This window comes from Mustela putorius, unplaced genomic scaffold, assembly GCF_011764305.1.
Source record: "Mustela putorius furo isolate JIRA1106 unplaced genomic scaffold, ASM1176430v1.1 tig00000174_pilon_pilon_pilon, whole genome shotgun sequence".
NCBI classification, from domain to species: Eukaryota; Metazoa; Chordata; class Mammalia; order Carnivora; family Mustelidae; genus Mustela; species Mustela putorius.
In genome coordinates this window covers 27,802,286-27,818,592 of record NW_025421304.1, presented here as the reverse complement: position 1 = coordinate 27,818,592, position 16,307 = coordinate 27,802,286, and the positions used below count along the sequence as shown (strand labels likewise).

At 47.0% G+C, this 16,307-nt stretch overlaps 4 protein-coding genes across 7 annotated transcripts in view; 2 read left to right on the top strand and 2 right to left on the bottom strand.

The window, feature by feature from the left end:
- UTP4 (UTP4 small subunit processome component) overlaps positions 1–902 on the bottom strand; it is a 36,218-nt gene extending 35,316 nt beyond the window's left edge. For 2 of the 3 annotated variants that reach the window (XM_004744530.3, XM_045076225.1), the window contains exon 1: positions 772–902. The gene's annotated coding sequence lies outside the window, so the exon portion shown is untranslated. Of the gene's footprint in view, positions 1–767 lie in introns of all 3 variants that reach the window. The other variant, XM_004744531.3, reaches the window with a different exon arrangement.
- On the top strand, positions 887–9,796 carry CHTF8 (chromosome transmission fidelity factor 8). Its single transcript, XM_004744533.3, has 4 exons — positions 887–960; positions 8,733–8,790; positions 9,052–9,169; positions 9,572–9,796. The coding sequence occupies exons 2-4, from the start codon at positions 8,768–8,770 to the stop codon at positions 9,794–9,796; spliced, it is 366 nt and encodes a 121-aa protein (XP_004744590.1). The 5' UTR covers positions 887–960; positions 8,733–8,767.
- Positions 9,793–12,260, top strand: DERPC (DERPC proline and glycine rich nuclear protein). The gene has a single exon (XM_045076227.1). It carries the CDS (start codon positions 9,793–9,795, stop codon positions 11,419–11,421), a length of 1,629 nt encoding a protein of 542 aa, XP_044932162.1. The 3' UTR covers positions 11,422–12,260.
- Positions 12,261–12,396: 136 nt separating this feature from the next.
- The window catches only part of HAS3 (hyaluronan synthase 3), a 27,411-nt gene continuing 23,500 nt past the window's right edge, over positions 12,397–16,307 (bottom strand). For both annotated transcript variants that reach the window (XM_004744534.3, XM_045076226.1), the window contains one exon: positions 12,397–16,003. In XM_004744534.3, coding sequence (XP_004744591.2) covers positions 15,080–16,003 — 924 coding nt within the window. In that variant the 3' untranslated portion in view covers positions 12,397–15,079. The remainder of the gene's footprint in view (positions 16,004–16,307) is intronic.

Below are 16,307 nucleotides of genomic sequence, written 5' to 3'. Positions count from 1 at the left end.
CAGTTTTGGGCAAAGAAACTAAGATACTCCTTTCTCTTTTGTGTGTGAGCTTTCTTGGCGGGGGTGGGGTGTGAAGAGGAGGGTAAACACCATTAACATTCTCAAGAAGCAAGAAATACTGACGGCCTAACTAAGTCTCTCGATATCCGGGCCGCAGAACTCCATCAAAATCAACTGGAAAACTGTTTTTGCTTTTGTTTTTTTAAATGCAGGATTCTGGGCCCCACTCCACAGCTCCGGAGTTCCAATCCCTTGGTTGGGGGAGAAAGGGGGTGGGGGAGGAGGACTAGGCATCTGCATTTTAGCGAACACTTCTCCCTAACTTTACAACACGTTTTCAAATTACAGACTCAAGCTAAAGTAGTGAAGTGAGGCTGACGGGGCAGGCAGAACCAAGAACCCCTCAAGGAATGGAAGCAACGGGACTTAGTCTGGCATCTGTCAACTATCCCCTCCCCGACACCGCAAACACACACATACGACGAAGACAGGGGCCGACTCTGGTTCGGCCCTCACTTTTCCTTCAAGGTTAGGAAGCCGCGGGCAGAGCAGACGCGTTTGGCCCGGCCCGACCCGGCTAAAAGGGCGTCGGAAGCGCGCGCTACAACTCCGCCGCCCCTTCCCTCTCTGGAAATCTACGGAGTAGCCTCCATCAGGCCTCTGCACAGGGGGAACTGCGAGCTCCACCGGCGCCGGCCTAGGGCAGGCCCCACCCCATCAAATTCCTTTATCTCCCAACAGCTTCCCAGACCCCTTCCCCAACTCACCTACCTACGGATGGGGACTCGCCTCTCAGCCGCGGCCCCACGTGCGCGCGCGCTCGCGTGCTCTGCCCCGGAAGTGCTTGCGGCGCAAGGCCGGAAGTGCGCAGGCAGTGCTCGCGGCGGCGGCGACGGCGGCGGGAGGTTCGGTTGTCGCCCGTTGGCCGCGCGGCGCCGCGCTCGGCGGCCGCCATTGCAGGTCAGGCCGCGGGCGGGGGGCGCGGGAGGCCGCGGGGAGCGAGGGCTGAGTCGGGGATGGGGGTGAGGGTGCGAGGGAGTGGGAAGCTAGGGAGCTTGGGCCGGGTGGGGCGCTCGGCTCGTGGAGAAGAATGGCGAGCCGAGGGGCGGGGAGCAGCGGGCGGGGGAGGGGCGGCCGGGAAGGGGGAGGGGAGGCGGAGAGCCGCGGAGAGGTGGGGGCAAACCCAGAGGGGCCCCCGGGGTGGGAGGGCCAGGAATTGTGGGGGGAAGGGAGTGGTGTAGAGACGGAAGGCGGAGGGAAGGAAGGGAGTGAGAGGGGCGGAGCGTGAGAAGGGCGGAAAGGGTGGCCGAGCGCGGGCGGAGGACGGAGAAGGGGGCGGCGCGGGCCGGAACCTCGAGGTACGTGCGGGAAGGGGCTCTTCCCCGGGTGGGGAGGGAGTCCAGAACGTGAGGTGTGCGGGAATGTGGTAGAACTGGAACCCAGGAAATAGCGGGAATATCAGAGAGGGGACTTGGAGAGGGGGGCCTGGGGGTTGTAGGAATGTGAGGTTTGTTTGAGGGGACATTTTAAGTCGCGGAGGGAAGCTGCTGGGAGAGAGAATTGGGAAGGTGGTTAGGTGGAAGAGTGATCCAGGTTCTTTTGTGGGCGGAGTGAGAGACTAAAGAGTGGGGACGGTTCGGGTTCTGGAGGCGCTAAGTACTTGAGATTGAGGAGGGAACGGAACAATTTGGAGAGTGAGGGTGTAGAAGAACGTTTAAAGAGTAATCTTTGGGAGGAGGGTGGACGGTTTGAGGGGTGTCGAAGAATGCAGTTTAAAGAATAGTTTCTTTGGGAGATAGGAGAAAGGGTTAAATAGATTGGTAGGAGGTCCCAGCGAAAGTCTGGGGTGAATTGGAGGGGATTGGGGAAGAGAGGGGAAGCGGATTGAGAAGTCCCAGAAAGTGGGCGGGACTAGACATAGGAAGTGTTTGTAGCTCCAAATGAAGGGATGGGAGGGGGCCAGGGGAGAGGGTGGAGAATATGGGGGTCGGTGGGAGGAGAATCCAGAATACTGTGAGACCTCAAGCCAGGCTAGAAAGGAGGAGCGGGGAAGATAGGGGGTCATCGCAGTTAGAGAAGGAAGGGTTGAGATGGGGCTGCAGAGTAGCAGAAGATGGAGAAAACTGGAGTTACTCAGATCGACTGAAGCCATCTTTTCCACCCATTGTCTGCAAATACCAGTAATTGATTCCCCGCATCATGGGAATCCTAAAATGTGATGGGAAAGTATCACGTGTATGCATAGTATCCACACATGTTTTTGAACACACTCTTCACTAATGAAAAGTTTGGAAGCATTCATTTCCACCTACCCTTCATAGCCCCTTTTTGGAGGGGAGCAAGCTTCTCATTTGGAAACAGAATTTTAGTACTTAATGACATATGCCTGTCAGGAGACAAGATTTTCCCTTTGAAACTTAGACCATCCCCTTGAGTAACAAACCACAATAACACTGCTAATAAAAATAATCTGATTCATTTGTATATGAAAATTTCCTGAATTGTTCATTTGATGAAAAGGCACATAGAAATATAGTCGTCTTTAGAGAAAAGAGAAGAAAACTTTCAGAACTTAGTCCTTGAAGCAGTTTGGTGAAACTTGACTGTCCTGTTTGAATTGTTCTCCCATCATGTAAACCTGGTTTTACTCTGATAACCTGCTGCTTTTGTAGGAAGGTTTAATGTACTATAAATATTAAAGTGATTATTCAGTATAGAATTTAGACAACTCTTTTGAACATACAATAAGAAAATGCCATGTTCCCCGCCAGTAATAGTTTGATCCTAAAGTCTTACCATGTTACCATGTTTTAGGCACTACGCTGAGGACTTTCCATTCATAACCTCATTAAGTTTCCACAACAACCCTTTGGGATAGTTTCTTATGCCCAGTTGATTAGTGGGGAAATTGAAACTTAAAAGGTTAGATTATTAATCCCATGTCACACATAGGCTAAGTTGCCATATTATGGAGGGGTTAAGGTTCCTTCCCATCAGGTCTGACAAGTTGAGCTCTCAACTGCATTCCTAAACAACTGACCCTGGGACTGAATAACAGCTCAGTAAATGTTAAGTGTGGGTTTAGCAATGTGAAAACTTTTTGTCATATGTTTAATTTTTTTAAATAAAAAATGAATTTTTATGTTAAGAATTGTAAAGTTAACCCCTTTATTTGCTATCTTAAGAAAATACAAGATGAATTGAAAGGTCGTAATGAAAATTTATAAGCTATTACTTAGCTCTAGTAAAATTTGTTTTTAATCACCATTGAGTCCACTTGTTTGGGTAAAAGTTGTATATGTTCTGTTTAATTGGGTCCATACTATACTTCTGCCACATTATATTTTGGGGGCAGTTACCATTATGAGGATCATTGCTCATTAATTCTGTTGTAAGACATTACTAATCTTTTAACAGTTCAACATTTAACAATGCAGAAAGCAAATTCTAAGAGACTGAATTTTGTTGAAGATTAAAATGAATCAGTGACAAAGAATGTTCTCTGTTCTTTTGGTTTATTTTGCCTTATACTTGGTTTTCAAAATCTAAATCTCATCAATTGAATATGATAAAAAGTCTTGTTTGTTTTTTTGATTGCCTACCCCAGAGATGCAATAGGTACTTTAGCTGGTAGTTGTATAGGTTACTTACATGCCATTTTGTAGAAATGAGAAAGGCTGATCTTTGTAATCAGAAGTTATACAGAAATGTGTTTGAGGGGCTGTGGGAGAAAGACTGCTGGAGATGCCATATTATGGAGGGGTTAAGGTTCCTTCCCATCCCACTTCCTAGGTACATGACCAGTTACTTAACCGTTAGTGCATGTTTCCTCATCTGTAAAATGGGAATAAGAGTGCTTACATCATTAAAATTGATCTCAGCAATGAAAGGAGAAAATCAGATTAAGTGTCCACAGAAGTTTAGCTATGGGAGAAATGAAATTTTTGTATTATAATTCTCTGCCTGGGTTTTTCTTCTCAAATTGTATTTGTACTCTGATTTTTTTCGGGCTTTTTTTTCAGGTTTTTCATAATAATTATAATAGTAACTAAATTCAAAACAGAGGTAGAAGTCAAAGGACAGTTAAATAAGGTATGTCCCAGATTGATACAGTTCCCACTTCAATCTTTTGAGTTTTGGTTAGGGTTCCATTGTGACTCTGGTTTGGTTTTGAAATGCTGATTCTTTTGCTGTGCTGTAGTTTGTTTGGGGTCTTACAGTTACTTGGACCACTGTCCTGAGAAGCAGTAGTGTGTTGACTTTATGCAGGACCTCCATATCTTAAGACAGGATGATCTGGAGCAAGCCATTTCTACAAATTTGAAGCCCCAGAAAAGACCTTTTTTTTTTTTTCTTTAAACAGGAAAATATTGAGTGTTAGTTAAGATATATAAAGTACGTTAGGAAAGTTTGCTTTTGACTAAGTTAAGACTATAAAACTGGATTGTTTATTTGGTGATGTGAAGGCCCAAAAAATTAAACAGGAAAAAATGTCCTCCTTTTTTTTTTTTTTTTTTTTTTTTTTTTTTAAAGATTTTATTTATTTATTTGACAGACAGAGATCACAAGTAGGCAGAGAGGCAGGCAGAGAGAGAGAGGGAAGCAGGCTCCCTGCTGAGCAGAGAGCCCGATGCGGGACTCGATCCCAGGACCCTGAGATCATGACCTGAGCCGAAGGCAGCGGCTTAACCCACTGAGCCACCCAGGCGCCCCTGTCCTCCTTTTTTGACAGATGGGGGTGGAAGGAGTTGAAATCATTTCAGGAGAAAGAAGTTTGGGGGTTTTCCCCCACTTTCCTTGCTCCAGGTCTCCACTAGTTACAGCCGGTGAGACTCCACTCTGAAGTACAGTGAATTAAATGTCTTTCAAAAAGTGACATTGCCAAATTTTTTCCTTGGCTCTATAGTTACACATACTGTCAGCCTAGAGTTAGTGTTCTTTACCTGTGGAGAAGTTGGTCATCACCAAATCTGGGATTAAACTCTTGAGAGAGGTGCTAAGCAAACTCTTCCATTGACTCCTTTTAGTTTCATGATTTATTTTTCAGGCTGTGTCTTCATATGTTTTTAATCTGCAGTTTTTGTACAAGCAGTATCTTAGAACGAACATGTAGAAATTGTTCTACTTGTCTTCATTGTTGGACTTAGCTGAGACTGAAGACTTAGGATTTTTGTTTTGTTTTATAGGAAATATAATGTTACGTTTGTTATTACTAGTAGGATTTGATTTGTATTACGCGCTACTCCACCTCTTCGTTTTCCTACTGCCTACCTACTGACAAGGGTATAGGGACAGATTGGGCTGCATGTTACAGATTCTTCTTAGTCAACTCTACATTAAGTGAAATACACATTCGCTCTCACCACCATCAGGTGTGTTCTCAATGAAGTACCCAGGTATACCTACCTACTCTGGCCCTGAGAACAGTTGCCTAGAGTAGTACCTCAAGGAGCAAAAAAAGGAATAATAAAATTCAGGTGATAGCCTATTTTAAGGCATTAAAGTAGAATTTTGAAGATTTGTTTGAGAGAGCATGCATGCATGAGTGGGAGGGGCAGAGAGGAAGAGAGAATCTTTTTTTTGGAAGGGAGACTCAAGTAGATTCTCTGCTGAACATGGGGCTCAGTCTCACAATCGTGATAATCATGACCTGAGCTGGACATTTAACTGCCCTACCCAGACACCCCTAAAGTGGAATTTTAAAATTTGCTAAAAGAATGCCTTCTGTTCTTTCTTACTAACTCAGTAAATACACTCCCATGTACATTAATGTAGCCAGGCTGGTCTACAGGTTCCTGTGAGCTAGACCCTTACAAGTGGGTCTAAACTTCATTTGTGTTCATAGCTGCAGCTTCCCAGTGGGACTAGCATAGGTCTGACCACTCTGACTAGGGACAGCAGCAGAATGGTGAACATGTAGGCCCCAGAATTTGTATTTTTAGGAGCGTTCCTAGATGTTTGCCAGTATCTAGAGATCTTCTGAGGCAGGACCTCCTATATAAGTGGGTAAAGCTCTTCTGATCCAGCTCTCAGACATCTGTTTTCCTTTGCCCCCTTGGGCCACGTTGTGAATTCCTGTTCCAACAGGAAGCTGTCCAGGAAATGTGGAATGCACTGAAAATATCTCTGCATCGCCCTTAAACAGTCTATAGGTACTCCTCTCAGACGTGTTTCCAAAGGCCTTAGAGATTGATTTCCTTCCCTGTTGTGGTCTTCGTAGAACTTGTTTATCTGTGTGAACACTTAATTGCTTCTCAGAAACTACCTGTGTATTACTATAACTATATCCATCAAGAAACATTTAGTGCATTATCAGTCATCAGGGGCTTAGATATAAGAACCCTTTAGTCTGTATGCATTTGTTAACCTTTAGAAACTTTCCAACTTCAGTTTCTAGTTACTGAGGTTTTTTTGATTCATGGCTAAAACATACCTACCATTCTCTAAATTACAGTCAAAATTATAGTGTGGAAATACCAATTTGCTTTTTCCATTCTCTTAAAAAAAAAAAAAGCTGCTGTCTTTAAACCATTTTGCATATACATGGTCTTCACAGTAGTTTGATGAGTCAGATAATCTAGGTGTTAGCCCTATGGTCATTAAGTGACTTGCGTATGATGACACAGTGAAAAGTTCTACACTTACAGGCTGGAACCTGACTTTTAAGTCTTCTGATTTTAAATTGTAATCCTTTTTTCAAGAAACCTTAGAAGAATTTTAAAAGTGCTTTTGGTTCAGTTGATGGTATTTTAGGGACTCCCTATCTTGTCACAAGACCTTTGCCCTTGAGCCCCCATATTTATTCTCAAAACGTCTGACTTACAGGGATGTCTGGGTGGCTAAGTGGGTTAAGCCGCTGCCTTCTGCTGAGGTCATAATCCTGGGGTCATGGGATCGAGTCCACATTGGGCTCCTTGCTCGGCAGGGAACCTGCTTCTCTCGCTGCCTCTGCCTGCCTCTCTGCCTACTTGTGTGTACTCGCTTTCTCTCTCTCTCTCTCTGGCAAATAAATAAAATCTTTAAAAACAAAACAACAACAACAAAAAATCACGTCTGACTTACAGATGCCTTCTTGATCCACCATTGTGCTTCCGACCAGCTTCTCCTGTCTGCAGTGCCTGCCTGATGCTTTGATGTATTTCATTCTCACTAGTGCTTGGTTTTCTTTTGGGAGTGTAGGTTTTCTTTTGGGATACGTTCTTTTGGGAACATATTGATTATGAGTATAAAGACAGGTGGTCTAGATTCTTAGACCTGTACAGCATCTGATTCATAATAAAAATTCTGCAGGTTTTAGCTACTGTTTATATTTGAATTTGAAGACCAGTGAATTGACTGACCTTGTGTTCCCAAGGGATATTTGCTGCTCAAGAATAGAGAAGTTCTGCTGTCCTGTAAGCCAATATACTTTTTCCCTGGAGATCCAAAATGAAGGTTAACATTATCAGTCAAGAAACCTGTTTAACTTTTTAATCCAGTGTTTGCTAAGCTTGTGCACAATTACACCTATTAACATACAGTGCTACAATTGGCAGACATTAGACTAACAACTTTCCACTGAGTTCCATTGATTTATTGGAAACACTTATACAGTACGTGTAGTTTAGATCCCCCATCCCTCAGGCCCCTGTGAATCCACCGTTCCTAGAAAGACAAGTGAAGCCAGTTGTCTCAGGCAAAAAATAATCTTTTTAGCCATTTGTTTAGAGTACCACAAACTTGCCACCAGGTGGTACTGTTGCATAAAATGAAAGTTGAATGTCTGGGTATACCTCAATGAAAGATAGTCGAGGCATATAATGAGAGTCATGTTAGATAGCTGCTTACCATTCACCAGAGTTGCCTGAAGGACTTTGCTAATTGGCTTTTGTTAAAGGAGGTCCCTTGAACCTTGAAAGACAACTAGAATGTTAGAGAGGAAGTTTGAATTTTTATAATACCAAAGGGAAAAGTAAAATCTAAATGAATTTTTTGTTTTTTGTTTTGTTTTTAAAGATTTTATTTATTTATTTGACAAAGATCACAAGTAGGCAGAGAGGCAGGCAGAGAGCCTGATGCGGGTCTCGATCCCAGGACCCTGAGATAATGACCTGAGCTGAAGGCAGAGGCTTAAAACCCACTGAACCACCCATGTGCCCCAAATTCTTTTTTTCTTTTCTTTTTTTAAGATTTTATTTTTTTGACAGAGATCACAAGTAGGCAGAGAGGCAGGCAGAAAGAGAGGAAGAAGCAGGCTCCCCACTGAACGGAGAGCCCGATGTGGGGCTCGATTCCAGGACCCTGGGATCATGACCTGAGCCGAAGGCAGAGGCTTTAACCCACTGAGCCACCCTGGTGCCCCAGTGCCCCAAATTCTTTAGTGTGTGTGTGTGTGGTTTTTTTTTTTTTTTTTTTTTAACATGCAGAATAGAAAATAGAACATTCTTGAGAAAGGCAGATTAGCATAGTGGTCAGCAGTGTGGGCTATAGTGTTACATTTTATGTTCAAGTTCTGGCTCGTTGACTAGTAAGTACATGACCTTACTTTCCATAGCATTATTGACCCGTGGTGATCTTCAGCAATGTTTTATCAGTTGTATCAGTGTCAAATAAAAAACATCTACTACTTATATAACATTTTTAGGGAAATGAAATAAAATCTGTCTAAAGCACTTAGAAAGCTGCTTCACACACAGTACATGATAAGTATTAGCTATCATTATTATTATCCTAAATTTGTTTTTCCTCTACAGCTTACTTTCAGTTGCTTTTTAAAGACGGAAAGCTCATGGTGCAAATTGTTATTTCCAGGTGAGTACGTTTTGAGACTCTTTTGTTTAGCTCGAATGATGAGGGTGTTACGTAGGTTTGACATTTTCCTAGAAGAATCAGGGTCCTCAGGTGCATTGCACACATCCTTGCATTTCGTCTGTAGATCAGTGCCTAGCACTGCCTAATTTCCCAAGAACTTGTGCTCAGCAAGGAGTTCCTTTGGGCCTTGAATGGTGGTGTAGGACACTATTCATCCTTCACCCCTCAAAAATATTGTAACCGCCAGCCCTTTGCTTGCAGTGCTGGGGCTGGAGGCCTGGCAGAATGGGTGCTGATGGAGCTACAGGGGGAGATCGAGGCTCGCTACAGCACTGGATTAGCTGGAAACCTCCTGGGAGACCTACATTACACCACTGAGGTGAGGGGACTTTTCTTTCCCTGCCTAATGCCTCAGGAAAGCAAGCTACACCAAGGTGGTGCTCCCAGGACCCAGAGTGAGGACTGCCCTCAGGTTTGTTATTCGAGGTCTAGCTAATCTAAGCTCTCTGCTTGTTCTCCCCTGACCCCTGCAATGGCAGGGAAACTTAGCTTTGGGGAATCTGGAAAAATCACAGTTCTAAAAAGAGGAAATTCTCTTACCTGGGGCTAGGAAGAGTAAAAAGGGTATGAGGGTGGTTGTCTGATATGGCTCTTAAACAGCAGTAGAGTCATGCCAGGGAGTGGAGGTGCCAGTATTGCTCGCCAAGAGCATCTCTAGAAGGCACCTGAGTGTTATGACCTTGCCCTGAACCTCAGGCATTTCATTCTTGTTCTGCCAAAGGGAATCCCTGTGCTGATCGTGGGGCATCATATCCTGTATGGAAAAATCATCCATCTGGAGAAACCTTTTGCTGTCCTTGTCAAACACACTCCTGGGGAGCAGGACTCTGATGAGCTTGGCTGCAAGACTGGCACCCGGTACCTGGTGACAGCACTCATCAAAAACAAGATCCTTTTCAAAACTCGCCCCAAACCCATTATCACCAACGTCCCCAAGAAAGTATGAAAGAACCCAGGATTTTCCCTAGAGAGCGGCCAACTCCTTGGACTCGTGCTCAGTTGCCACCTCGAGGACGGCTCGACGGTTCCATGGGACCACAGGGTGGTCCTGTTTTGAACACAGGCCACCCGCTAGGCATGAATTCTGATCCCTTCCTTATGGCATCCAGTTCTCTTGGTGGAAATCTGGCCCCATTTCCAAGGAACCCTTCGCCTTTTCCAACCTCATCAGGCTCATTGGCTTCAAATCCAGCACCTTTCCCTACTGGTGCTCGTGACCCAAGCATGGCTTCTTTTCCAAGAGGGATGAATCCCGCTGGTGCAGGTGCAGTTTCTTTCCCAAGGCCTGGTGGCCTGTTGGGCCCGGGCCCAGGCCCAGGGCCATCCCTAAATCCTAGGGCAGGGGCTCTTCCAGGTCCAGGGCCTCTGTCTAACCCAAGGTTAGGGGGTCTTCCAGGGCCAGGTCCTATGTCTAACCCAAGGTCCGGTGGTCTCCTGGGAACAGGTCCTGACTCCAGAAGTGGTGGCCCTATGGGCCCTGGGTCTGGGCCCAACCTGAGAGCAGGTGTCCTGTTGACTTCTGGGAATGGTCCTCCTAATCCTAGGCCCGTTGGCCTGGGACCAGGACCAAGTCCTAATCTGAGGTCAGGGTTTGTTAGTACAAACCCTGCCCCGAGGTCGGGTATGTTTCCAGGCCCAGGTCTTGGGCCCAGCCCAAGGGCTGGTGGCCTGGGCCCAGGTCTTGGGCCCAACCCAAGGGCAGGTGGCCTGGGCCCAGGCCCTAATATGGATACCAGAGCAGGTGGCCTCCTGGGCACAGGATCTGGTCTTAACTTAAGAATGGCTGGACCTCAAGGCCTAGATCTTGCCCCCATTCTAAGAGCAGCAGGTCTTTTAGGAGCAAATTCAGCTGCTTTCTCACAGGCTTCTGGAAACATGGGCACAAGCCCATCCTCTATGGCAAGAGTACCTGGACCCATAGGCCCAAACTCGGGTCCTGTCTCTCGGGGAATTGGCCTTCCTGGGCCAAACCCGTCTCCCATGTCCAGAGCTCCTGGCCCCCTAGGTCCTAATTCAGCTCATTTTTCAAGGCCAGCTGGGCCCATGGGGGTAAATGCTAATCCCTTTCCAAGGGGGACAGGTTCAGGGGGGCTGAATCCAGTTTCCTTCTCTCAGTCCTCTGGCACATTGGCTTCAAATCCATCTACCTTCCAGAGGTCTGCTGGCCTCCAGGGCTCAAGCCCAGCAATTTTCCCAAGAACCTCTGGGCCACTAGGCCCCAACCCAGCTAACTTCCCAAGGGCCAGTGGCTTACAGGGTCCAAGTCCGGCTGCCTTCCCAAGGTCTACTGGCCCATTAGGACCTGGTCAGGTTAATTTCCCCAGGTCAGCTCCTGGGCCCCTGGGCTCTTCTCCAGCAGGCCCTGTGGGTATCAACCCAGGTCCTTTTGCAAGGCCAACTGGGACCCTGGGTCTAAACCCATCTTCCTTTCCAAGGATGAATGGTCCTGTGAGCAAGACTTTGGTCCCATTTCCTAGAGTGGGGAGCCTCCCTGGCACAAACCCAGCTGCTTTCCCCAGACCAGGGGGTCCAATGGCTGCAATGTACCCAAATGGGATGTTACCCCCTTAAACACCGTTTTCTCTCCAGGACCACTTTGGTTTTCAAGCACCGTGGTTCTGGGCAGGGGCTGTGTTATAAGTGAAAGGGTAGATGTGGAGCTACCGTCTGAAGTACATAGCTGGGGCTCAAGTTCAGATGAGCCATCTTTTTCCTCTGCTTTCTTGACTGAAGGTGAAATGTCCTATGTGGGAGATGGACTACTACAGGTGGGAATGATCCTGGCCTTTAGAGAAAGGATCTCCAGCCCTCCAGAAGCCTGCTGTGCATTTGTCCCACAGCTTTCTGCCCCTGCCCCTTGTTTCTTAACTGGTTTCTTGAATTGTTCACGTGGACTTTTCCTCAGGGATACATTGGCCTGCAGGTCCCAGTTCATATGTAGTCCCCTGCTCACCACTGGAGAATCAGCTCACTGCTCTCTAGAAATGTTGCATTGGTGAACGGACCATGCTTCAGCAGTTCTGACCTGGGCAGCTTGGACTTGGTCATCCTCTACTGCCATACCTTTCCCTGGGGGCTTGAACACAGAACAGGGAGGTGGGCAACCACATTAAAGACCCACCAAAGGATCTTTAATGTCTGCTTGATTGACTGGGCCTGCAGCTTCCTTCTCCTGGGACTTAGAGGAGGCCAGAGTCAAGGCTCCACCGCTCATCTAACTCCTCTCCACTAGTACTCTGATCAAAGAACCTCAAAATTTAAACTGATATGGATGGGAATTGGGGTGGGGGGGTGGGGGGAGAAAGGGGAGAAATCACTGTGCTTCGTTCAGCCTGACGTGAAAGGATGGTTGGTGTTTTTCCTGCTTGTATCTTTTCTTACCGTTTCTTTAATAAATGGGATGACAGGGCTGCCGATGTCACTCCATTTCGTTACCTATTCCCACAGGAAAGAATATTTTCTGCTTTTCATTGTTTCAGCTTGGCCACAGTTCCATGTTATCTGCCAGGTAAAATGCTGTCACTCAAGGAGGAAGCAAGTGCCAACTTTTAACCTTAGCTAGGACTCCCTAATCCGCCAGTGATTTCACCAGAGACCTTGCCCATCCTCAGCAATTAAAAAAAGTTAAGCCGCGGGAGGTTCAGTTACCAACAAGGGGAGTCTGCTGTATACTCCAGGTCCAGAGGCAGCTGGGACTACTTACCCTGTTTGAGTTCCACTGCCAACTATCTTGACAGAACTATTTGTATCCCAAGGACCTCTTCTGAAACTGGAATAAAACCAGTTTAAGTACAAGGATAAAGTAGTTCAGAGATAACCATCATTATGTGAGAATCTTTATTTTGACAAATAAGTGCAGTATAAAATATTAGACCTGAAAAGTAAAAAAAAAAAAAAAAAAAAAAAGTAAAAATAAATATGTTTACAAATTATTGTAGAAAGAATACAAAAGGGTTAAAATTCTCAATGAGGAAAAACCAAAATGTGTCCAGTTGTATAAAGGCTCTTCCCTTGCAAGAAATGGGGATAAAGCTGAAGACCCAGTTTGGTTTCGCTGCTGAAAAAGGTACAAAATAACTTAGAAAAACCAGTCGAGGTCAAACGTTGTGAGCCCACTACTTGTACCTGCCTACTCTTGATTTGAGCAAAGTTGATAACCACAGTGCAAGGCAGAACTGCTGGTAGGACAACGCGGAGTTTTCCATGCAGGAGTCAATCCTACCTTCACCTTCAAGTAAAAGCTGAAGAAAAACAAGCCCTTGGTGAAGTCTGAGCTCTGCAGTTGGCTGACCGGATTTCCTCCATTGTAGTGCTCAAAATAGTTTACTTGGCCAGCAAAAACACGGAAGAGCCTGGAACAACTGCCTTTAGTAAATGCCTGCTGCCTCTTCCAGCCTTAACGGGTCAGGCCCAACACAACCCAGCAGTCTTATCAGAAGCTCGAGGTGTATGTGATGCAGTGGTGTTGGCCGCACCCAGAAAACCCTTGTGTTCATGGGAGATGAAAGAAAGCACCAGGGTTTGCCAATCTGTGGCTCAGAGCACACTTTGTTCCTTTGTAGGAAGCACCTGGGCACACTAGAGGCTTGCCCCCTCAAGTCCTTGTCTACCTTAGTGCTGGTTCTGAGGGCTTAGCAGCCCCTACTGAGAATGGACATTTGGAGAGGGCAAGCAGGCACGCATGCAAGCAAATATCCACGAAGTCAAAGGCTTAGTCGCGATCCCAGGTTTCAAACCCAAGAGCTGAGAATAGTCTGTGGATTGCAAAGCTCTAGAAAATGCCTTCCCTCTTGTCCCCCAAAAAGCAGAAAATCAAAGCCTCAAGGGGCATGAGAGAAAGGAAGAACCTTAGGATTTGGGAACCAATTCCATCTCTGAGTTTGGTTTCCGGGAAAAAGCAAGCAAGTGCAATAATGACTTGGCTCTAAGGATTCCCTGGAGAAGCCACTGAGGATAATGCACAGTCTCAAGGATGACCAGCTTGGATTTGAGGCTTCACTTAGGGAATACTGAAAAGCTTTCCCTGGAGATGATTGTCAAGAACTGTAGCCTTAAAGTCATGCACGCTTAGCCAGCTGCTAAGGAATCTGTCCAAGCAGTTTCAAGATTGTAGTTAATTTGGTCAAAGGCTCCTAATCGGTTTTTTCCCCCACCTGCTGAGGGTAGGGGGGCCTGTGGCAGAGGGGCCTGTGAGACCCAGGCTCTGCCTCAGTTACCATCTTGAAAAACTTAACCAATGAGAAAGATGGAAGAGGTGACTGCATCACCTCGAAGAAAGCAAAGGGAGGAAACTCTCTTAGACTCATTGGAGTTTGAGAGAGGAATTCAGAAGCATTCAGGGTGAAATTCCTGAGCCCTCACTTCCTTTCTGAGCATGTTGGGGTTTCACCTTCCTGGGAGATAACTAAAACATTTCCTCTCCCCAGCAGAGATCAGACAAGCTCATCTAGATGTCAGGCAGTTTCCAGGCGAGACCCACTCGGCCCAAGACCTCCTTACAGGCCCTGGCCTTTAGCACCACCGCCATCTTTGTTCCTCCTGGCTGACTTCAGTTTCTAACACAGATACATACACACACTCAAAAACAATTCAGTGCCAGCTCCCTGCTAGTCTAGCTCATCCTTGGGATGTGGAGATGTGGAATGGAGTATGTCCCATAATAAAGCACCATTCCTGGACCCTGTTTTCTGATGCCCAAAGATCAGGCTTCTGGGCCTTGTATCTTAGGCACAATCTTATTGCATTGATAGCTAGATGTGGGGATGGGGGTGGGGACACATTACTAGCTGGTCCAGATCTCAGGAGTTCTCTCACCACCACTAGTTGTGTTCAGATTGTGTGGGAGAACCCCTTGCCACAGGCTGTCACTTACCTATCAGAAGTTGCCACTGATGGGAACTAAATGGTTTAGCACACTTCTGGGTCCCCTTTGGATCCTGGGGAAGGAGATGGAATCTTTCCCAGAGGCCACCACGCATTGCAGAGGCAAGCAGATGGATGGTGTGAAAACAAGTCTGTGGCCCCTGAGCTGGAATGGTGGGGTCTCCTGTAAGCAGAACTGCCCCAGACCATATAGTACAGTCACTGTTCTTTGCACTGCAGACTTGGCCTTTGGACCATTAATACACTAAAACAGCACACCCTCCTCCCTCCCACCCCATCTTTTCTCTTCCATTCCCCTTCCCTCCCTTACCCATTGCACTTTTCCCACTCTGCTTGGGGGGCTGTGTCACACCTCAGCAAAAGCTAAGCTATACTGCTCTGGCTTCTTCCCACATCGCCGGGCAATTATGGCCAGATACAACATGAGGAGGGCCACCCAGTAGCAGCCGTACAGGATGGCCCCAGAAACCAGGAAGGCTAGCTCTGTCTCACTGAACAGATCCTGGCAATAAGCTGTATAGGCCAGCCCCCCTAGAAGGACTGCCACCCAGATGGACACAGGGATGAGGCCAATGAAGTTCACCACAATGGTTTTTCGGCCAGAAGTGCCCCAGCCAGACTTGTTGATGGTAGCAATGGCAAAGATCTTGGCTGGCAGGAGGCTGGACATATAGAGAAGGGAATAGAGGGACATGAAGATCATTTCTGCATTGCCCCGAAGGAAGCAGGCATAGGTAGCCTTGATAATGCCCACCAGCTGCACTGTCAGCAGGAAGAGGAGAATATTCCAGATGCGGCCTCGGTAGAAAAGCTGTATTACCGTGGCAATGAGGAAGAAGGGGAAGAAACCTGTGACCACTGATTCGTAGGTCATCCAGAGGTGGTGCTTATGGAACCACAGCGAGTTGTAGAGCCACTCCCGGAAGTAGGACTTGCTCCAGCGTGTCTGCTGGTTGAGCCACCGGAGGTACTTGGTGGGCGTCTCTGTGAGGCACTTGGAGCGTGCTGTATACTTAGTCCGGTAGCCGAGGCTCAGGACCCGGTTGGTGAGGTGGCGGTCATCTCCAAAGCTGCACTTGCTGCCTAGGAACTTCTGATGGTACCAGTCCTCCAAGAATTGCTGGAGGAGGCTGTTGCGGTACATGCCCAGAGGCCCACTAATGCACTGCACACAGCCAAAGTAGGACTGGCAGGCCCGCTCCACATTGAAGGCCATCCAGTACCGCACACTGCTCAGGAAGGAGATCCACGAGTCATACTTGTTGAGGATCTGCAAGGGAACCAGAGATGCTGGGCCTCCTCACCTGGGGACTTGAGCCCCGGGAGAGAGAGACCTGAGGCCCTGAGGCCTCCTTTACCCTGAGTCCTGCAGCCCACTGCTCAGTACCTGGCCATCAGTCCTAACCCAGCCAGAGCTGGAAAACCTGAGGCTCAGAGGAGCCAGCCCTACCTACTCACTCTCCCCATGCCCTCGTTCCCCTCTGCACGGACTGTCCCAGTGACACTGCTCTAGCCTTCAGAGCCACCTGCAGTCTCAGGAAACAGCTTGTGGTGGTGGCAGAGAGAAGGGCTTG

Bases quoted from the DNA above. Each gene is read 5' to 3' on its own strand.
- CHTF8 (XM_004744533.3), top strand. From the start codon at position 8,768: ATGGTGCAAATTGTTATTTCCAG. The intron at 8,791-9,051 runs GTGAGTACGTTT...CTTTGCTTGCAG, and splicing joins GTGCAAATTGTTATTTCCAG to TGCTGGGGCTGGAGGCCTGG. The intron at 9,170-9,571 runs GTGAGGGGACTT...GTTCTGCCAAAG, and splicing joins ACCTACATTACACCACTGAG to GGAATCCCTGTGCTGATCGT.
- DERPC (XM_045076227.1), top strand. From the start codon at position 9,793: ATGAAAGAACCCAGGATTTTCCCTAGAGAGCGGCCAACTCCTTGGACT.